The sequence below is a fragment of the Procambarus clarkii genome, chromosome 1, assembly GCF_040958095.1.
Source record: "Procambarus clarkii isolate CNS0578487 chromosome 1, FALCON_Pclarkii_2.0, whole genome shotgun sequence".
NCBI lineage: Eukaryota > Metazoa > Arthropoda > Malacostraca > Decapoda > Cambaridae > Procambarus > Procambarus clarkii.
In genome coordinates, this window is record NC_091150.1 from 47,121,230 (window position 1) to 47,139,178 (window position 17,949).

General features: G+C 45.3%; 1 protein-coding gene across 2 annotated transcripts in view; it reads right to left on the reverse strand.

The window, feature by feature from the left end:
- The window catches only part of LOC123773290 (E3 ubiquitin-protein ligase TTC3), a 241,840-nt gene that overhangs the window by 57,202 nt on the left and 166,689 nt on the right, over window positions 1-17,949 (reverse strand). For both annotated transcript variants that reach the window (XM_045766935.2, XM_069307431.1), the window contains exons 28-29: window positions 16,415-16,585; window positions 4,179-4,366 (exon numbers count right to left, since the gene is read on the reverse strand). In XM_045766935.2, the coding sequence (XP_045622891.1) occupies window positions 4,179-4,366; window positions 16,415-16,585 (359 nt within the window). The remainder of the gene's footprint in view (window positions 1-4,178; window positions 4,367-16,414; window positions 16,586-17,949) is intronic.

The following is a 17,949-nucleotide window of genomic DNA, read 5'->3' on the forward strand; positions in this document are numbered from 1 at the left end:
TGTCTTTTTGGGAATAAAGTATGCAATGCGTTATAATCTGGAAGAAAATATGAGTCGATGCAATTGAAAAACCTGACTTTATGAAAGGACATTATGGCAACCTTAGAAAATTTTTTAGTGAGTATAATTGGACAGACTTGTTGCTAGGCAAGGAAGTGAATGAGATGTATGTCAGGTTTTGTGAAATATATGATAAAAGGCACAACAAAATTTATACCAAAACAGAGAAGCAGAACTAGGAAACAGGATTGGTTCAGCAGAAAGTGCGAGAGGGCCAGAGACCAAAAGACACAAAAATGGAATCAATACAGGAAGAGGCCGAACCCCCAAACATACCAGCGATACAAAGATGCGAGAAACAACTACACGGCAGTGAGGAGAGAGGCAGAAAGAAATTTTGAAAAAGGGATTGCAGACAAATGTAAAACAGAACCAGGTCTATTCTATAAATTCATAAACAACAAATTGCAGGTAAAGGATAATATTCAGAGGTTGAAAATGGGAAATAGATTCACGGAAAATGAAAAGGAAATGTGTGAAACATTAAACGAAAAGTTCCAAAGTGTGTTTGTACAAAACGAAATCTTCAGGGAACCAGATACAATAAGAATTCCAGAGAACAACATAGAGCACATAGATGTGTCTAGAGACGAAGTGGAAAAAATGCTCAAGGAGCTAAATAAGAACAAAGCAGTTGGTCCAGATGGAGTTTCACCATGGGTTCTGAGAGAATGTGCACCTGAGTTCAGCATTCCTCTTCAACTGATTTTTCAGGCATCCCTGTTTACAGGAGTTGTAGCTGATGTGTGGAAAAAGGCTAACATAGTTCCAATCTACAAAAGTGGAAGCAGGGAAGACCCCCTTAATTATAGACCGGTATCATTGACAAGTGTAATAGTCAAAATATTGGAAAAAATAATTAAATCTAAATGGGTAGAACACCTGGAGAGAAATGATATAATATCAGACAGACAGTATGGTTTTTGATCTGGAAGATCCTGTGTATCGAATTTACTCAGTTTCTATGATTGAGCAACAGATATTACAGGAAAGAGATGGTTGGGTTGACAGCATCTATCTGGACCTAAAAAAGGCTTTCGACAGAGTTCCACATAAGAGGTTGTTCTGGAAACTGGAAAATATTGGAGGAGTGACAGGTACGCTTCTAACATGGATGAAAAATTTTCTGACTGATAGAAAAATGAGGGCTGTGATCAGAGGCAATGTATCGGATTGGAGAAATGTCACAAGTGGAGTACCACAGGGTTCAGTTCTTGCACCAGTGATATTTTATTATCTACATAAATGATCTACCAGTTGGTATACAGAATTATATGAACATGTTTGCTGATGATGCTAAGATAACAGGAAGGATAAGAAACTTAGATGATTGTCATGCCCTTCAAGATGACCTGGACAAAATAAGTACATGAGCGCCACTTGGCAAATGGAATTTAATGTTAATAAATGCCATGTTATGGAATGTGGAATAGGAGAATATAGACCCCACACAACCTATATATTATGTGAGAAATCATTAAAGAATTCTGATAAAGAAAGAGATCTAGGGGTGGTTCTAGATAGAAAACTATCACCTGAAGACCACATAAAGAATATTGTGCGAAGATTGTGCCACGCTTTCTAACTTCAGAATTGCTTTTAAATACATGGATGGCGATATACTAAAGAAATTGTTCACGACTTTTGTTAGGCCAAAGCTAGAATATGCAGCAGTTGTGTGGTGCCCATATCTTAAGAAGCACATCAACTGGAAAAGGTGCAAAGACATGCTACTAAGTGGCTCCCAGAACTGAAGGGCAAGAGCTACGAGGAGAGGTTAGAGGCATTAAATATGCCAAAACTAGAAGACAGAAGAAAAAGAGCCGATATGATCACTACATACAAAATAGTAACAGGAATTGATAAAATCGATAGGGAAGATTTCCTGAGACCTGGAACTTTAAGAACAAGAGGTCATAGATATAAATTAGCTAAACACAGATGCCGAAGAAATATAAGAAAATTCACTTTCGCAAACAGAGTGGTAGACGGTTGGAACAAGTTAGGGGAGAAGGTGGTGGAGGCCAAGACCGTCAGTAGTTTCAAAGCGTTATATGACAAAGAGTGCTGGGAAGACGGGACACCACGAGCATAGCTCTCATCCTGTAACTACACTTAGGTAATTACCACCAACACACAACATAAACACCGCTATGCAGTACGGTTCAAAAGGTTGGAGACAGAATCAATCAACTGCCACCAACACAATCCGTTACACTTCAGCCTGTGAACTGAGGTAGGGTAGCTGGTGCCAGAGGGCTGGGACCCACTCCCCTCCTCCAAGGGAGGGGAGAGTTGTGCAGACAGCTGCGCAGCGGCTGTGGTGACATCATGCTCGTTTACTTGTTTTTGATTGGGGAGTTCTGCTTGCTAGTTTGGCTTTTGGTTTGCAAATTTTAACCAGCTGTAGTTTGTTTTCGAATTCCCATCTTTCTGGGTGCCTGACTTGGTAGATGGCAGACATATACTGCTTCCTATTACATGAGTGTGTCTATAGGCCACTGCTCCTCGTGCCTCTCTTGAGGGGGGGTCAGGTTCTGGTGCTGGTCCTCGGTAGGCTTAGAACTCCGTTGATGACAGTTGCCACAGTCAAATACATACACATCAGTCTAGTATAGCTTCGAGGAGTCGAATGGGCTCTCCACAGAAAATGTCCAATTTTATGGAACACAATGAACTTCACAACCCAAATCAATATGGATCTATAGTGGGGAAGATCCTGTACTTTGCAGTTACTCAACCATTAATAAAAATCACAGAAGCATTAAAAGAAAAACAAAATGCAGATGTCATATACACATATTTTGCAAAAGCCTTCAACAAATGTGACCATGGTGTTATTGCACACAAAAGGAAATACTGGCAAAGTAGGGAGATGGATCCATAACTTTCTAACTGTTTCAACCCACAGTGTAACAGTCAACAAAGTAAAAATCTGAATCATCCACCGTGAAGAACTTAGTCTCCCATAGTACCGTGCTTGCTCCGACAATAGTATGTGTGACCATGTAGTGATAGCCCATAAATGAGATCAATAGGAATAAAGTGAAAGTAAGCCACTGGATTTTCAACTTTGTCAAATACAATGCAAAGAGTAACTAAATCAAATAACAAATAAGAGCAAGTGCAAGTGACGTAAAAAGTTCTGTACCCCAGGGTACAGTCATTGCACCACTGCTCTCTCCTGCTTATCTCGGATACAGATAAAAATACTAATCACAGCTTTGTTTGCATATGCAAAAACCAGCATGAAAATTTCTTCAATAAAAGAGACTGAAAAACTAGGGAAAGAAATGCTGAATAAAACCAGTGAGGAGTAGAGGTGGCTTGGCACAATAAAAAAGCACTGCTTGAATTTCATTGATCCATGGTTGATCACTACTCTCCCAGCATGCATTAGAAATATTGTTGAAACAAAAGGAGGAAGTCATCAAGAAAAATAAATAAGTTCTGGAAAGAAGTGCTGGGCCAACCGGGTTCTAGTGGCTATGTAGGCCTGTGGGCCACTCCAAGCAATATCTAGTTAGACTAAGTTATCACAAGTAGTGCCTGGCCTGAGGCCAGGCACCTGACAGCTGAGTGGACAGTGCTTCAGATTCATAGTCCTGAGGTTCTGGGTTCGATCCCCGGTGGAAGCAGAGACAAATGGGCAAAATGTTTCTTTCACCTTGATGCCCCTGTTACCTAGCAGTAAATAGGTACCTGGGAGTTAGACAGTTGCTACGGGCTGCTTCCTGGGAAAAAGGGGTGTAACAAAAAGGAGGTCTGGTCGAAGATCGGGCCGCGGGGATGCTAAGCCCCGAAATCATCTCAAGATAACCTCAAGAAGAAGGCCAAGGTCAGGGAGTAAAGGAATTTTCAAAACCCTCTCCAAGTATCCAGTTATGCTCCCAGTAGGGCAAACAATAAGTTCAGCAAGATTGCTTCCAGTGCCCACCAGGGCTCAACTAGAAAGGGGCATCTGGTTACATACAATGCTGGGATGCTTGTTAAATGGTTTCCTTGCCATTCTCACTTGAAAAAAGATTGAGCCATTAAGTTTAGGCAATTATTTCTCAAAATATTTTTTTCTATAACTAATGATTATGAATATTATAAAATGCATAAATACCACTCACTGTTCTTCAGCGAGTTTGGCTTGAAGCTCGTTGACTCTGTCATTGGATCGTTCGCACTTGAGTTCTAAGGATTGATTTCTACTCTGGAAAGTCTTCACTTCATCCTGCATACGAGACATATCCGATTTAAATTTTCTTGATTCACTTTCTCGCTGTGCTAATAAACTCAACTTCTCTGCAGTTAACTCCTGTAACAGGTTATATTTATTAATATCTTTAATGAACAAGTTAAAAGTAGGAACATTTTTTAAGTATCTCAATTACATATCGTAATAGTATTAAGCATCCCTTGATTGTCGGAAAATTACGTTCCTGTAAAAATCGTGCATATCAATAGGAAAGACATACAGTAAATATAAAACCAGTGTCGAATGCAATGAAATGTCTGTGGTTGGGCCTCAGTGGCTTCAAGCTATCTCACTCAGGTAGATGTTCCATTTAACAGTTACAACCATATAAGAGTCCTAATGGCCTACTGAAAACCAGATTTTTCCATGTTAGAAATTTTCATGGTCTGGGTGACTTCTGGATCCATGGTGGCAGACTTGGCCTAGGTTTCTGGCTTGTTTGGCCTGCTGTCTGAACCTGGGTGTTTTACCACAGCTCTTCTTCCTTCAGCAGATTGGTCTGAAGATATACCTCGTGCCTTTAATGTTTTCCTCAATACATGCGTCTGGTGTTTATTCATGTCGGTATATCACCATTTGTATAGTGCACAGGTGACTAAGTTGTTGGTATCCTTGTCTTAGTTGTTTGTCGTTTGGTTTTTATACCTGATACAGTTGCCTCTTATTATTTAGCTTTGATGGAGATGGAGAGTTGGAATTCATCATCATAATCTACCTACTCAAAATTGTAGACAACTGTGCAGTGCTTAACTCTTTAACTGCTCTAATAACTCTCAAGAGATTTGTGATCTACCTACCACACCAGTTGATTGGATATGTACAGCCCTCCTCAACCTCCTACAACTCCTACCAAAACGCCTTCAAGATACAACAGACTTATTAAACAAGATAGCCAGCATCAGAGGTCCAGTTCTAGGAGGAGCCTGCCTTTTCTCAATGGATGTGGATATGATCAATAGATATGCTCTACCCGAGCATATCACAGAAGGGGGCAGCCAAAGTGGTAGCAACCTTTTTTTGATGAAAACACAGGATTAAAACAACAACTACAAGAAGCAGGAGTATGGAAAATGCCTCAGAGGTAGTTATTGGAGAAAGGCATACTCCATGTAATGAGGGATATCCTCCTTCAATTCGAAGGATATAAAGGCATATAGACAGACGAAGGGCACTTCCATTGGAGCACCCAGTAGCGTAGCTATTGCTGGCATCTTTATGCATGTAGTACATGCATAAAGCTTTATGCACTTTATGCATCTCTGTGGGACAGATCCCACAGAGATGACGCCCCGGTAGTGTACCACATATTTACAGACGATATCTTTGGAGGGGTCATTTTTACAAAATGAAAATAATTTTGGCCTGGGTTGCTTGCTTCCTGTGTGCCAGCAGCTTTTTCCAGCTGGATGAGTGTGTTAGCCATGGTTGCTACAATCAAACTGAGGCCCTGGGCAACTGCATGGTTACAGAAATCACAATAGCGTGATGCATCAAATTAACAAATGAAATAAGGGCGAAGAGGTAGAATAGCTTATTGGCAAAGCTCGGGTGCATGGGGGAATTGTGTAAAACATTGGTTTGTGTCTCGGAAAGACTGCAGGATCCGTGGAAGGTCAAGTTGATTTCCCGGTTGCAATGCTTTTACCATGTCATAGCTCAGTCGATTAAGGCGAGTCTGGGATCCTCTCGGAAGGTAGGTTCGAACCCTCGTCACGACCCTTGCGGATTTGTTCATTTGATGCATCACGCTATTGTGATTTCCGTAACCATGCAGTTGCCCAGGACAGCAGTTTCATTGTAGCACCCATGGCTAACACACACTCATCAAGCGGGAAGAAAACCAGCATTGAATGTAATGAAACACCATTTTCTGGGTGAGACCCGGAGGCTCCCCAGAGCTACATCAGGCTGATATGCTAATGTCAGACTTTGGCATCAGTCATGTGTATGGAGTTCTAGGGCCTACCGGGGACCACGACCAGAACCTGGCCCCCTCAAGAGAGGCAAGGGGAAGCAATGGCCTATAGAAACCCCCGTGTGGTTGGAAGCATTTTATGTTTGCCATCGACAGGGTCAAGCATCCAGAAAGGTAAGCATTCCAAAACAAACCCCTATTCTGGTTAAAATTGCAACCAAAAGCCGAACTAGTGGATAGAACTCCCCAACAGAAAACAAGCAAACTAGTATGACGTCACACGTCACCGCGCCGCTGTCTGCGCAGCTCCCCCCTCCCTGGGAGGGGGAAGGGGGAACCCCAGACCTCTCACACCGGCTATCCACCCGTCAGTTCTGAGGCTGGATGGCAAAACACGCGAAAAACCGTCGACCTGAGGGAGGGAGGGCTGCCGGGGAGCCTCCGGGTCTCACCCAGAAAATGGGGTTTCATTACATTCAACACTGGTTTTCTGAAGGGAGACCCGTCAGCTCCCCGAGCTAACTACCCACAGAGGAAGGTCAAAGGGACAGAACCGGGAGGCGGTCACCACGCACCCCTCAACGAAAGCGAGACAACTGGCTGCTAACACCAACCCAAGGCGACAACCCCGAAAGGGCCCGGGAACAACACGAGAAAATGAGTAGCTAGACCCCTGTATGAACGCCAAAAGATCCATGCCCGAACGACAGCAAGGACACGCCGCCCAGACTGCAGCAAGAGCAGCACGAACGCCACAGGCATAGGGAAAAAACACAGGTAGGATAGCTGCAATAACATGGCGGACAACCCGGGACACCTTCACCTGCGAACAGGGAAGAACGGAACCAGATCAACTCAAAGCGCGCCCCAGACATAGAGGCCGTGGCACGCAAATAACAGCGGAGGGCTGCCATTGAACACATGACGCACTCCCGGCCCGACCAACCAAGCACCAACAAACCAAGGACCCCTCCGGAACACAGCAGCCCCATCCTGTGCCAGAAAAGATGGAGACGGCTGCCACCGAACAACCAAAACGCTAAGACTGAAGAAGCAGAAAACCTGTGGAGGAGAGCAAGAAGCCCAGCGACCCGACCCCCAGAGGCAAATGCGAACAGGAAAAAAAAAAGAGCCGTCGAGAAACCAACCTGAACCGAAGGGGCACCACCAACCGAGGAGAAGACAGAGCACTCTGACCAGAGACCAGGTCGGTGCAAGCGGCGCACGAACAGGCCGGAGGTGAAACAATGCACGAGACAGCTTACTAACGGTGCAGAATCAACACCAAGATCGAAAGCAAGCCGAAGCGGCTTCGCCAGTGCCGCAAGAAACGAGGCGACAGTATGTGTTGATGACGGCTTCCAACCCCCACCATAAAAACCAAGCAGACGCTAACAACCGCAGCTACCTAAGAAGGGACAGGAGGAAAAGGAAGGACTGCCAAAATACCCCATACTGCCGCCAAGAAGAAGAATGCAGGTGGGACACCAACAATGAAGCCACCAGACCACCAACCGGAGGCAAGACACGCGAGGCAGAACGTAATTAGCCCCGACAAGTCTCATCCGAGCACAGGAAGATCTCGGGCGCGACCATCAAAGAAGCCCAAGCCGGCAAATAAGGAGATGGAATGTCTGCCGAAAAGAAAGCTCCCCAATGCGGGCCAAGCGGACAGCACGCGGGACTTGTGATCCTGTAGTCCTGGGTTCGATCCCAGGCACCGGCGAGAAACAATGGGCAGAGTTTTTTTCACCCTATGCCCCTGTTACCTAGCAGTAAAATAGGTACCTGGGTGTTAGTCAGCTGTCACGGGCTGCTTCCTGGGGGTGGAGGCCTGGTCGAGGACCGGGCCGCGCAGCACTAAAGCAGCACTAAAGCCCTGAAATCATCTCAAGATAACCTCAAGAAGATAGCCCGCTAGGAGATCAGAAACGACGGGTCCGACATCGCATGACCCTGAAAAGCAGACAGGCAGGGCAAGCCAGGAAAACCAAAGAAGGTGTAAGGGTTGCCACCAGACCAGTGCCCGAACCAAGGAGTACGAGCAACGAAAACAGACCAAGACACATAAGCGCACCATATGACACAAGCTAAAGGAACGCACAAAGAAAACCCCTGCGGCAGAGGAGGAAACAAAGGGAAAGCACAAGGAAGGGAGCCGGCGGAAACCGACCCCACCCCCCCCGCCATACAGCAGCAAGTGCAGGCAAAACCGAGCAAAGGAGATGCCAGGGAAGGGACAGGGGAGAGGCAGGACGAAAGAGCCAAAGCTCAAACCCCAGGAAACACAACCAGGGGCGGACAATCAGGCGTGGACAGAACCCCACGCACAAAGAAGGGCCAAGCCAGGGACCTGAAGACCACAAAAAATAACACAAGCAAACCCCAGGCACAAAACAGCAGCAAAGTGTCACACCACAACCTGACACAGGAACAAGGACACGCCACCGCGAAACATGTCACCAATGCATACATGCAGCAGCTACATGCACCACACGCAACACGCAGGAGGCAACTTGTCTCTGTGAAGGAAGAGAATGGTGCAGGCAGACTCCAGGCTGACCCCAGACAGGGCCAACGGAGACACAACAGAGCTCAGCAGGCCCAGCAACCTGCACAGGCGACCGACAGCGGAGATGCCTGCTCGATACCTGCTTGATGGGGTTCTGGGAGTTCATTTACTCCCCAAGCCCAGCCCGAGGCTAGGCTTGACCTATGAGAGGTTGGTCCACCAGGCTGTTGCTTGGAGCGGCCCGCAGGCCCACATACCCACCACAGCCAGGTTGGTCAGAAATCTCTATTAGAAAACAAGCTAGTATTCTCTTGAAGATGTCCACGGATGTACCGGCAATATGTCTTATGCTCGCAGGCAGGATGTTTAACAACCGCAGACCTCTGATGTTTATAGTGTGTTCCCCGATTATGTCTATGGCACCACTGCTCTACACTGGTACTATCCTGCATGCCCTTCCATATAGGTGGGACCAAAGAGCCAAAGTTCAAACCCCGCAAGCACAACCAAGCGAGCCTAACCAGGTGAGTACATAACCAGCACCACAATCCACACACCTCATAACACGAAAGAGGTGGGGGCCCCTGAATAACTCTAGCATGGGGTGGACATGCATATGAGTGGGACTGGAAGGGTTGAAAGGGACAGTCACCGGTGTGCCGACGGTCTCATATTTGTACATAAATATACCGAAATAAATACAAATATGCATATTTATATGCAAACAAATGCATATAAATATCTCTGCATCCAGCGCCCGCCCGAAAGACACCAGACCGCAGAAACTCACCTGTCAAACGGAGGCACGAACGTGACACGACCCAACAGTGCCAAGAAGATCCCGGAAGCACTGCCAGGTGAAGAAGCCAGAGCCGGACCCGCAGGCGAGCAGGGTAGAGACGAAGAAGGAGGCCCACACCCATGACATGGGGAAAACCTCGGCGTCCTCCCCACAGCTGTAATCCAGGACACCCCCGGAGCGACGGGGCACATACCGGAGAAGGGAGAAGTGCGAGAGGCGAAGCACCCGAGAAAAAAGGGCGCAAAACACCAGCACTGAAACACACCGCCCAGGCCAAAACAAACACCCATGGCACATGCGCAGGACACGCGGGCCGAACCGCACAGCCCGCTCTGCGGGAAGGCGCCAACCAGGACTACTGCACAAGAAAAGTAGCCGAAGAGAATGCAACCCTAGGGAACTGCTAAGTAGAAAAAACAACCCATCACATGAGACAGGAGCCAAAAGAGTAAGCAGCAACAAAATAACGGGCCAACGAAGTGAAGACAAGGAGCCTAATGGGAACCCAACTGGGCCACGAGTAGCCCAATCCGGAGACCCGGACTAGGAGCTGACAGACGTTACAATAATACGGGAAGTAGCGAAAACCTACCCGAACCCTCGACAACACAGAAGCAAACACCAGTCCCGAAGGCAAACAAAAGGCACAGTCGCACCCGAGAGGAGGAAGCAATGGAGAAGAGCATCCACCTACAGGACGGAACCAACCGACTCGGAGGATAAGGAACTGAGCTTGGGGAGGGACCAACGCCCAACAACCTGTACGGCGAGGGGGGGAGGAAAAACCCCACTCCGTAACAGCAAGCCCCGCCTAGAGGGTAGAAAAAAAAAACGGGGTCCTACGGGGTCTTAGGCCACCCAAGTCAGCCTTTCCCCAGCACCAGGGCCGAGCTGTCCCCCCCCCCCATAAGCCCCGACCGCACCAGAAAACCGGGGCAGGCGCGAATATACCAAGGAAGGATCCCACTGGCAGTCTCTTACAACACGGCTGGAGGAACAGGCTCGAATGCCCGTCACTACCCTGGAAGGGGAATTCCCCGAGACCACCCGAGTCTCAAAACCATCAAACCCCGCCCAGACCCCGAACCCACAGACGGTAAGGAACCGGTTGGAGGTAGAAAGGGGGAAACCAGGGGAAAGACAAGGGGGCGTGAAAGGAACCAAAGCAACCAACACCCCCAAGTCCCAACACCAACCAAAATGGGGCAGCCCCGGGTCTCCTGGGTAGCAAACAAACGAGAGCATTGCCACCACCAAAGCTCAACGTGCAACGCCCCTGCTGCCTGCACCCGCTTAGTGCATATGTCAGCACACAACTGGTTAACCGAGCCACAACGAGCAACAAAACTCGCAGGACTCCGGGTCGAAGGTGTCACCGACCTCACAGGCAGCAGAGGCAAAACAATCACCCTGAGACAAGAGGTGAGAGCAACCCTTAAATTTGCTGGAAGCGAGGGGGGACTCCAGGGTCACATCCATCGGACCCGCGCGCCCCAAGGGGTTTCCAACGTTCCCGAGCGTTTACTATAATAGGACTCGCGCTCAGGTAATCCCAGGCAGAGTACTGCTAACCGGCGCACAAAGCTACCAAACAACTTTCTAAGAACTGAACCCCCGGGACGTGTACATTCGCGGGGACCTAGCAGGGGGAACCACCAGAATAATACTCAGAACACAAGGGACACAGGGGTCAAGAACAAAGGCAGACCCCCCCACCAGGCAGATAAACAAAAATAAAAAGAAAACCACGCAAGAGGACAGCGTACCCTGGCGGAACAGAGCCAGCCGCCATATAGGTGAAAACAAGCTGCGCAGCACCCTGCGCCCCGCCAGTGCAAAACTGCCCTTTACCCTAAAGCGAACAAGGGAGACAGAACACCCGAGCACACAAAGGGCAGTCGAAAACCAACCAGTAAACTGCCTAGCAGTGGCAGAACCCATGGAACTTGTGGAAGGTGGCCCCAAGCCCCAAGGGCAGTACTTACAGGGCACCTAGAGAAGGTAACCCTAGGCGCATGCAGCCCGAGCACTGGAGACTCACTCCCGGCTCGCGCACCACTTAGAAGACAGACACCACACTCTAGGTACAGTGCTGAAACAACTAATGGAGCCGGAGCACACAACCAGTGCCTATAGCATCAGCCGAAGAACTGATGGGTGGATAGCCGGTGTGAGAGGTCTGGGGCTCCCCCTTCCCCCTCCTGGGGAGGGGGAAGCTGCGCAGACAGCGGCACGGTGACGTGTGACATCATACTAGTTTGCTTGTTTTCTGTTGGGGAGGTCTATCCACTAGTTCCGCTTTTGGTAGCAATTTAACCAGAATAGGGGTTTGTTTTGGAATGCCGGTCGATGGCAGACATAGAATACTTCCAACCACACAGGGGTTTCTATAGGCCATTGCTCCCCTTGCCTCTCTGAGGGGGCCAGGTTCTGGCCATGGTCCCTGGTAGGCCCTAGAACTCCACACACATGACTGATGCCAAAGTCTGACATTAGCATATCAGCCTGGTGTAGCTCCGGGGAGCCGACGGGGTTCCCCCCAGAAAGTTGCATGCACACAGGAAGCAAGCAACCCGGGCCAAAATTATTGCTGCATTGGAAAGGTAAGAATTTCTTATTGATTAGGGGGAACGTTTTTCAGGCTCTGATTATGAATTTGATCCCACAAGTGACGAGCCTAACTCGGAAACTGAGAGTGCGAAAGGGGGACCACCTGCGAGTGTTGGCGGCATAGGAGGCACTATGCTTGGTGTCACAACACATTCCTGCTAATAACTAAGCTTAGGCCTAGTATCCATGGACTTTCCAACCCATACAAAGCCTGAAACTTGTATAGACCTACTGGGAACCAGGACCAGAATCTGGCCTCCTCACAGCGGAGACAAGAAAGGTGATCTAAAACATAAAAACTACTCACTCACAAACAAAACCAAAACTATTACATCCTCTATTTTTAATCCATTACCTTAAACTTGGTAGCTGCTGCATGGGGAGGCTACCAATGACATAGAATCAAAATTTGTATCCAACCACTACCTACGAACTTTCCCAGCCCTTGGTTGAAACTAACCTTATATCCAATAGGGTATAACCACAAGACAAAATGGATAGTACTTAAGTTCATAAACATCATTTGACACCATTAGAATCACAATAATTTTTTGTTTGTCCATATCTGAACCATGGGAAACTCCTATGAGTCCAGAGACCAACAGCAGGCAAACTAGTTTTTTGTTTGCTCTGAACTCATCACCAGATGAAGATAGCTGATCATCATTTTGGGACAAGCTTCCAACGTGCTTTATTCTGGTAGCACTAGCATTACAAGAGCGAAGGAAACAAGCCCTTCAGAAGGATACATAGAATGCACCTAGGAATCGAGCAGACCTTGGTCGAAGCCCAAACTTTACCCTTTCCTAAACTTCAGGCTGAGACAGACCATCAACCCCCATGGGACTAAATGCAATTACTGACACCAAAGTTTGTATTTCTTGGGTTCACAAGTACATTCTTTCTCTGCCTTAAAGACTAAGGACAGGACCTTTTAAACCCAATTGAGAGACATGTGAGTCCCCCTGGTGCACACAAAAGGAAAATCCCTGATCAGAGAATTGCCTTGCTGCTAATCAGCTTCCAAATCAGAACTCATGAAACACACTTGTTGTTTTAGATTCAGCTACTCTTAACGAAAGTTCCAAAGTAGCACGGGTTAATGTGAGCCCGAAGTAGACTTACCTGGCACAGAAGTGGGGCTGTAACTTGTCAGACACACTGGATGGGAAATATCGGGGACAGTAATACGAACTCCTACCCTGCACTAACTAGGACACACTATAACTTGTAAGCTGAAGGACATTAGTAGACCGAAACGCTATGCATACTAGTGACTTTAGGTATTGTATGTACTACCTCTATCTTTAAATCAAACAGAATGTTTGTACTGTAACTCTGTAACTATGTATGTACTTTTCCTAAATAAATTATTATTATTATTAATGAGGTCTCCAAAACTAGGTAACCATGGTCAACTTGACTCAATTACTGGCCCCTGCTTGTCAAAGCATTGCATACTGACATCAGTGTTTGTGTTGGTTCTGAGTGGATGCATTTGCAGATAGGCAAGATGCTGCTACTAGGTGGTGTTGAGGAAGCCTCACATATGACCAAAGTTCCCAGTGGTAGTTATGAGTTATGTCACTGGAATCTGTTTTCAAGTATATACCCTATATGACACTGCTGGGGTAGTACAGATGTGACACTGGTCCCTGCACATCACCTTGCCCTGCTGCAATCGTAATCCTTCTAGGCACTCAAGTATGTGATACCTATGGCAGTGGTGGAATGAATAGCTCAGAAACATTATGCAACACAGTGCTGAAATTACATTTATATAATATTGTGTTCTAAGGGTCTACAAATATTAATATTCCAAAACACTTTACATTAATCTACTAGTCAGTATCAGTACAGTAATAGCTTTTTTAATTTAAAAAACTATTAACTTTAATTTCAAAGTGTTAACACTTTGTGCGGATCAGGACATAACCTGGAGTCCTGTTTCGCCTACCCGCTTCCGCGATGTGGACATAAAATGATGTCCTGAAAAAAATATTTGTATAAAATCCAATTTTAATCCAATTTACTTTGGATTTGTTTCAAACTGCGCACCATGGGGCTCTCTTCCTCACCACTAGGCTGCATGGTACAATACGTTCATGAAAGGTGTGGACCACTTCGATCAAATGGTATTACCATTTTACCAGGAAAACTCACAAGTGGACCTAAAAGATAACGTTTTATTTCCTGCAAATGGCTTTGCATAATGCCTTTGTTTTGTACAAATACAACACAACTGATCAAAAAAAGCTAACATTACTACAGTTCCACGAGGTGGCAATTTGGGCCCCATTGTGCTGGGACCCGGAAGATTGGCCTCAAACAGCAACAGTATCTCAACACTTGCGGCACACTCCAGACATAAATGATGACACAGGTCCTGCCTATGCTGACGCCATGCAAACTCCTGGACCATCTGGTGTGAGGCGGCCCTTGTTCACTTCAACACCTCAAGCTGAAGCAGCAACTGAATCAGAACCCGAGATGTCTGGCACACTGCCATTTGACGAGACGGTTTTGTCAGGTGACTCTGACTCAAATGTTGAACCTCCAGCAATTCAGTTAATTCTGAAAATCGCATGAACTACAAACTGAAACGAGTATTTTGATACCAGAATGAACACTGTATCACATAAACTGCCCTAAGTAGACTCGAACCTTCATAGATTTTTTTTTGGGTGTAGCGTGTGTCTGCATGAGTGTCCCAAACGGGTTGCAGATGGGTGACTTTAGCCGTTTATACTGGTAATGCTTCCCCCATATCATGTATTATATGCATATGTCTGTTTATGGAATTTTATTCCGATCAATGTACAATAAAAAATAACTGTGTGCAACAAGTATAACCTTGGCAAACATAACAAAAGTAAAAACATTTCGTGTGTGTTTGACGCTCACTGATATGTTCCAGCGTTGTTTTATATTTGGCGCTATTCTATCTTACGCTTTGTTGATCTTTTTTACCTACGGGCTCATAGAACATTCTATTGCGAACACATTGACACAAAAATGAATGACGTACATAGAATAATAATGTCAGGACAGTGAAATAAGTATAAACTTTCAAAGCGCCGTATCGCACATGTGTCGTCCCGTCACCGATACCGGGTAACAGTTCCACCACTTCCCACACTCTTGCGGGTGGGCCGCGACCATTATTCTACGTTTATATTCATATCACCGTGTTGGGAATTTCATTGCGAGTCCATTGATACCAAAATTAACGCTGTAGGACAAGTGTGGAGGTGATAACAATCCCAAGAATAAAAACATTTTGTTGCTGTTGGGCGCTCACGGCGAGTCATCTTCGTAGTTATTTATTTGGTGCTGGTATCCCTATACGTTTTGTGACTTTTTTTACTGATGTTCTTCTAGAGAATTTTATTGCGAACACGTTGGTACCAAAATGAAATACGTAGCTCGAGAACTAAGGTCAGGAGAGTAAAAAGAGTATACACATTTTTGTTTTTACGCTTAAGCGACAAAAACGTCGCGCGCACATACCGCTTTTTTTTTTTTACCTTCGTCGTTCGCGCGAAAGTGTTAACTTTATCTAGTAGAGTACACAAATTCCTGTTTAATAACATCTTGCTCCTCTTCAATATAATATAAACACTGGCAAGATCAATAAACTGTATGACTTCTTTAACACTTGCATTGTTTAAGGATTGCATTGGCATTATTTGTATGAACATAGAAAAATAGTATTCAAAACTAAGTTTATCTTTCTATATTGATAAAAATCTTGCCACGAGCATAGGAAAAATGTCCCAAGTATCGTAAGTCACATTTTAAGATGGCAGATGTTTACTGGAAGCCTCAAATACTGATTGGAAACACTATGTACAAGCTTAATGTTTCAAGTGCTGCAATGTACCTAGAGCAACTTAACATTTTATATGCACCATGGGTCAAACATCTTAAGACAGTACAGTATGTACATTACAGAGGTTAATGAATAAACCTTAAACCCACAAATCTTTTAGTTAATTGAGATCCTTAAATTTACCGGCTTTAGTAAATTGTAAGTTACAAACCTTATTTTTCTTAGTCCTGTTAACCCAAGAATCCCTAAAAAGGTGATCCAGATAATTGGTGTCACACTGTACTACTGAACAGGTTAAATATTACTGTGCCTATTTCATCAAATCAATAACGTTGATTATATGAAATTGAGAGAAAAATATATTAATTTTTATTTGAAATTATGCCAAAGTATGCAAAATTACACAGTTTAAACAATTAAAAAATGATTTTCCATACCTTATTTTTTCCTTTGAGGTCCTCCAACTGTTGTTTGTAATTATTAATCTCACTTTTGAAGTGAGACTTGACCTGACAGAGCTTATCATTCAACAGCTGGTTTTGTTCATTCACTCGATCCAGTTCCTGCTGCAAGTCTGCAGCCAACGTCTCAAGTTTGTTGTCATACTCCTTCAGGAAAACAAGTCACATTAGTGCAACATACTATCTCAACTTTTAATATTTACTCAAGCCTTCCCATTTTCCTCTCCAGAAACTCCCTAAAAAAAATAGTATTGAGTAAAAATGAAAAACTTTCTTCTGAGTTGGTCAATTAGCTGCTCTCTTTAGGCAATGTCTTGTTCTCAGTAGGACATGGCTAAAAACAGTCAAACAGCAGCAGCAGAAAGTTTTCCAAATGCCTAACCAAACCAAAATTTGGCGAATAGAGACACTGAATCAATCCAACTCTGAATGACCTCCAGTTGGTTCATTACACTCACAAACTTTTCACAAGTATTACACAGCAGTCAATCAATTACCAAAAACACCAGCTTGCTTGGTGGCCAGCTTGCAAACTAATTGCAAGCTGGCCACCCAGCAGCTACCCTAGACAACCAACAGGGGGTAAGCACAGCACTGTCATCAGAGTAGCAAGGATTAGCTAACCTTGCATTTATTCTGATACAAGCCTCAGACAGCACAGGCTGAGCCAGGAAAAAAACTAACATGGTGTTTATATATATATATATATATATATATATATATATATATATATATATATATATATATATATTTTTTTTTGGTCTCTGACCAAACTAAATAACTAAATTCCAAAGGGTAACGAAGGACACTACAGCCGAACTGAAAGCAAAGGTCAACAAATTGATCGAAACTGTGAACGCCAAGAAATCTGTACTCCACCTGCCAAAGATTATTGGGGAATATAAACCTGGATATGTGTATGGAAATGTCAAGACACACAAGCCTGGAAACCCACTTCGGCCAATCATCAGCCAGATACCCACACCCACGTACAGACTGGCGAAACGACTCAACGGCTTGCTGACTCCTTATGTCCCTTGCGCCTTCAGCCTGAAGTCTCCAAAGGAATTTGTTGACTTGCTGCGGGGAACACGGGCCACAGGGATAAGAGCCTCGTTGGACGTAGAATCTCTGTTTACCAACGTACCTGTGGATGAAACAATCGGGATGATAGCCGACAGTGTGTACCGTGATCCGGCCTGTACTCCTCTTGACATACCAGAAAACAGTCTAAGGAAACTACTCCAAGCTTGTACTAAAGAGGCACCCTTCTTGAGCCCGGATGGACACATGTATAAGCAAGTAGATGGGGTCGCCATGGGTTCTCCCCTAGGTGTCCTGTTTGCAAACTTCTACATGGGTACCATCGAGCAAAAAGTCTTAGTCGACATGAACTTGAAACCGGCCATATACTGCAGGTATGTTGACGACATTTTTACACAGGTACCTGATGTCAGACATCTGCAGGAGCTGAAGGAGGCATTTGAGCAGAATTCTGTGTTGCGTTTCAT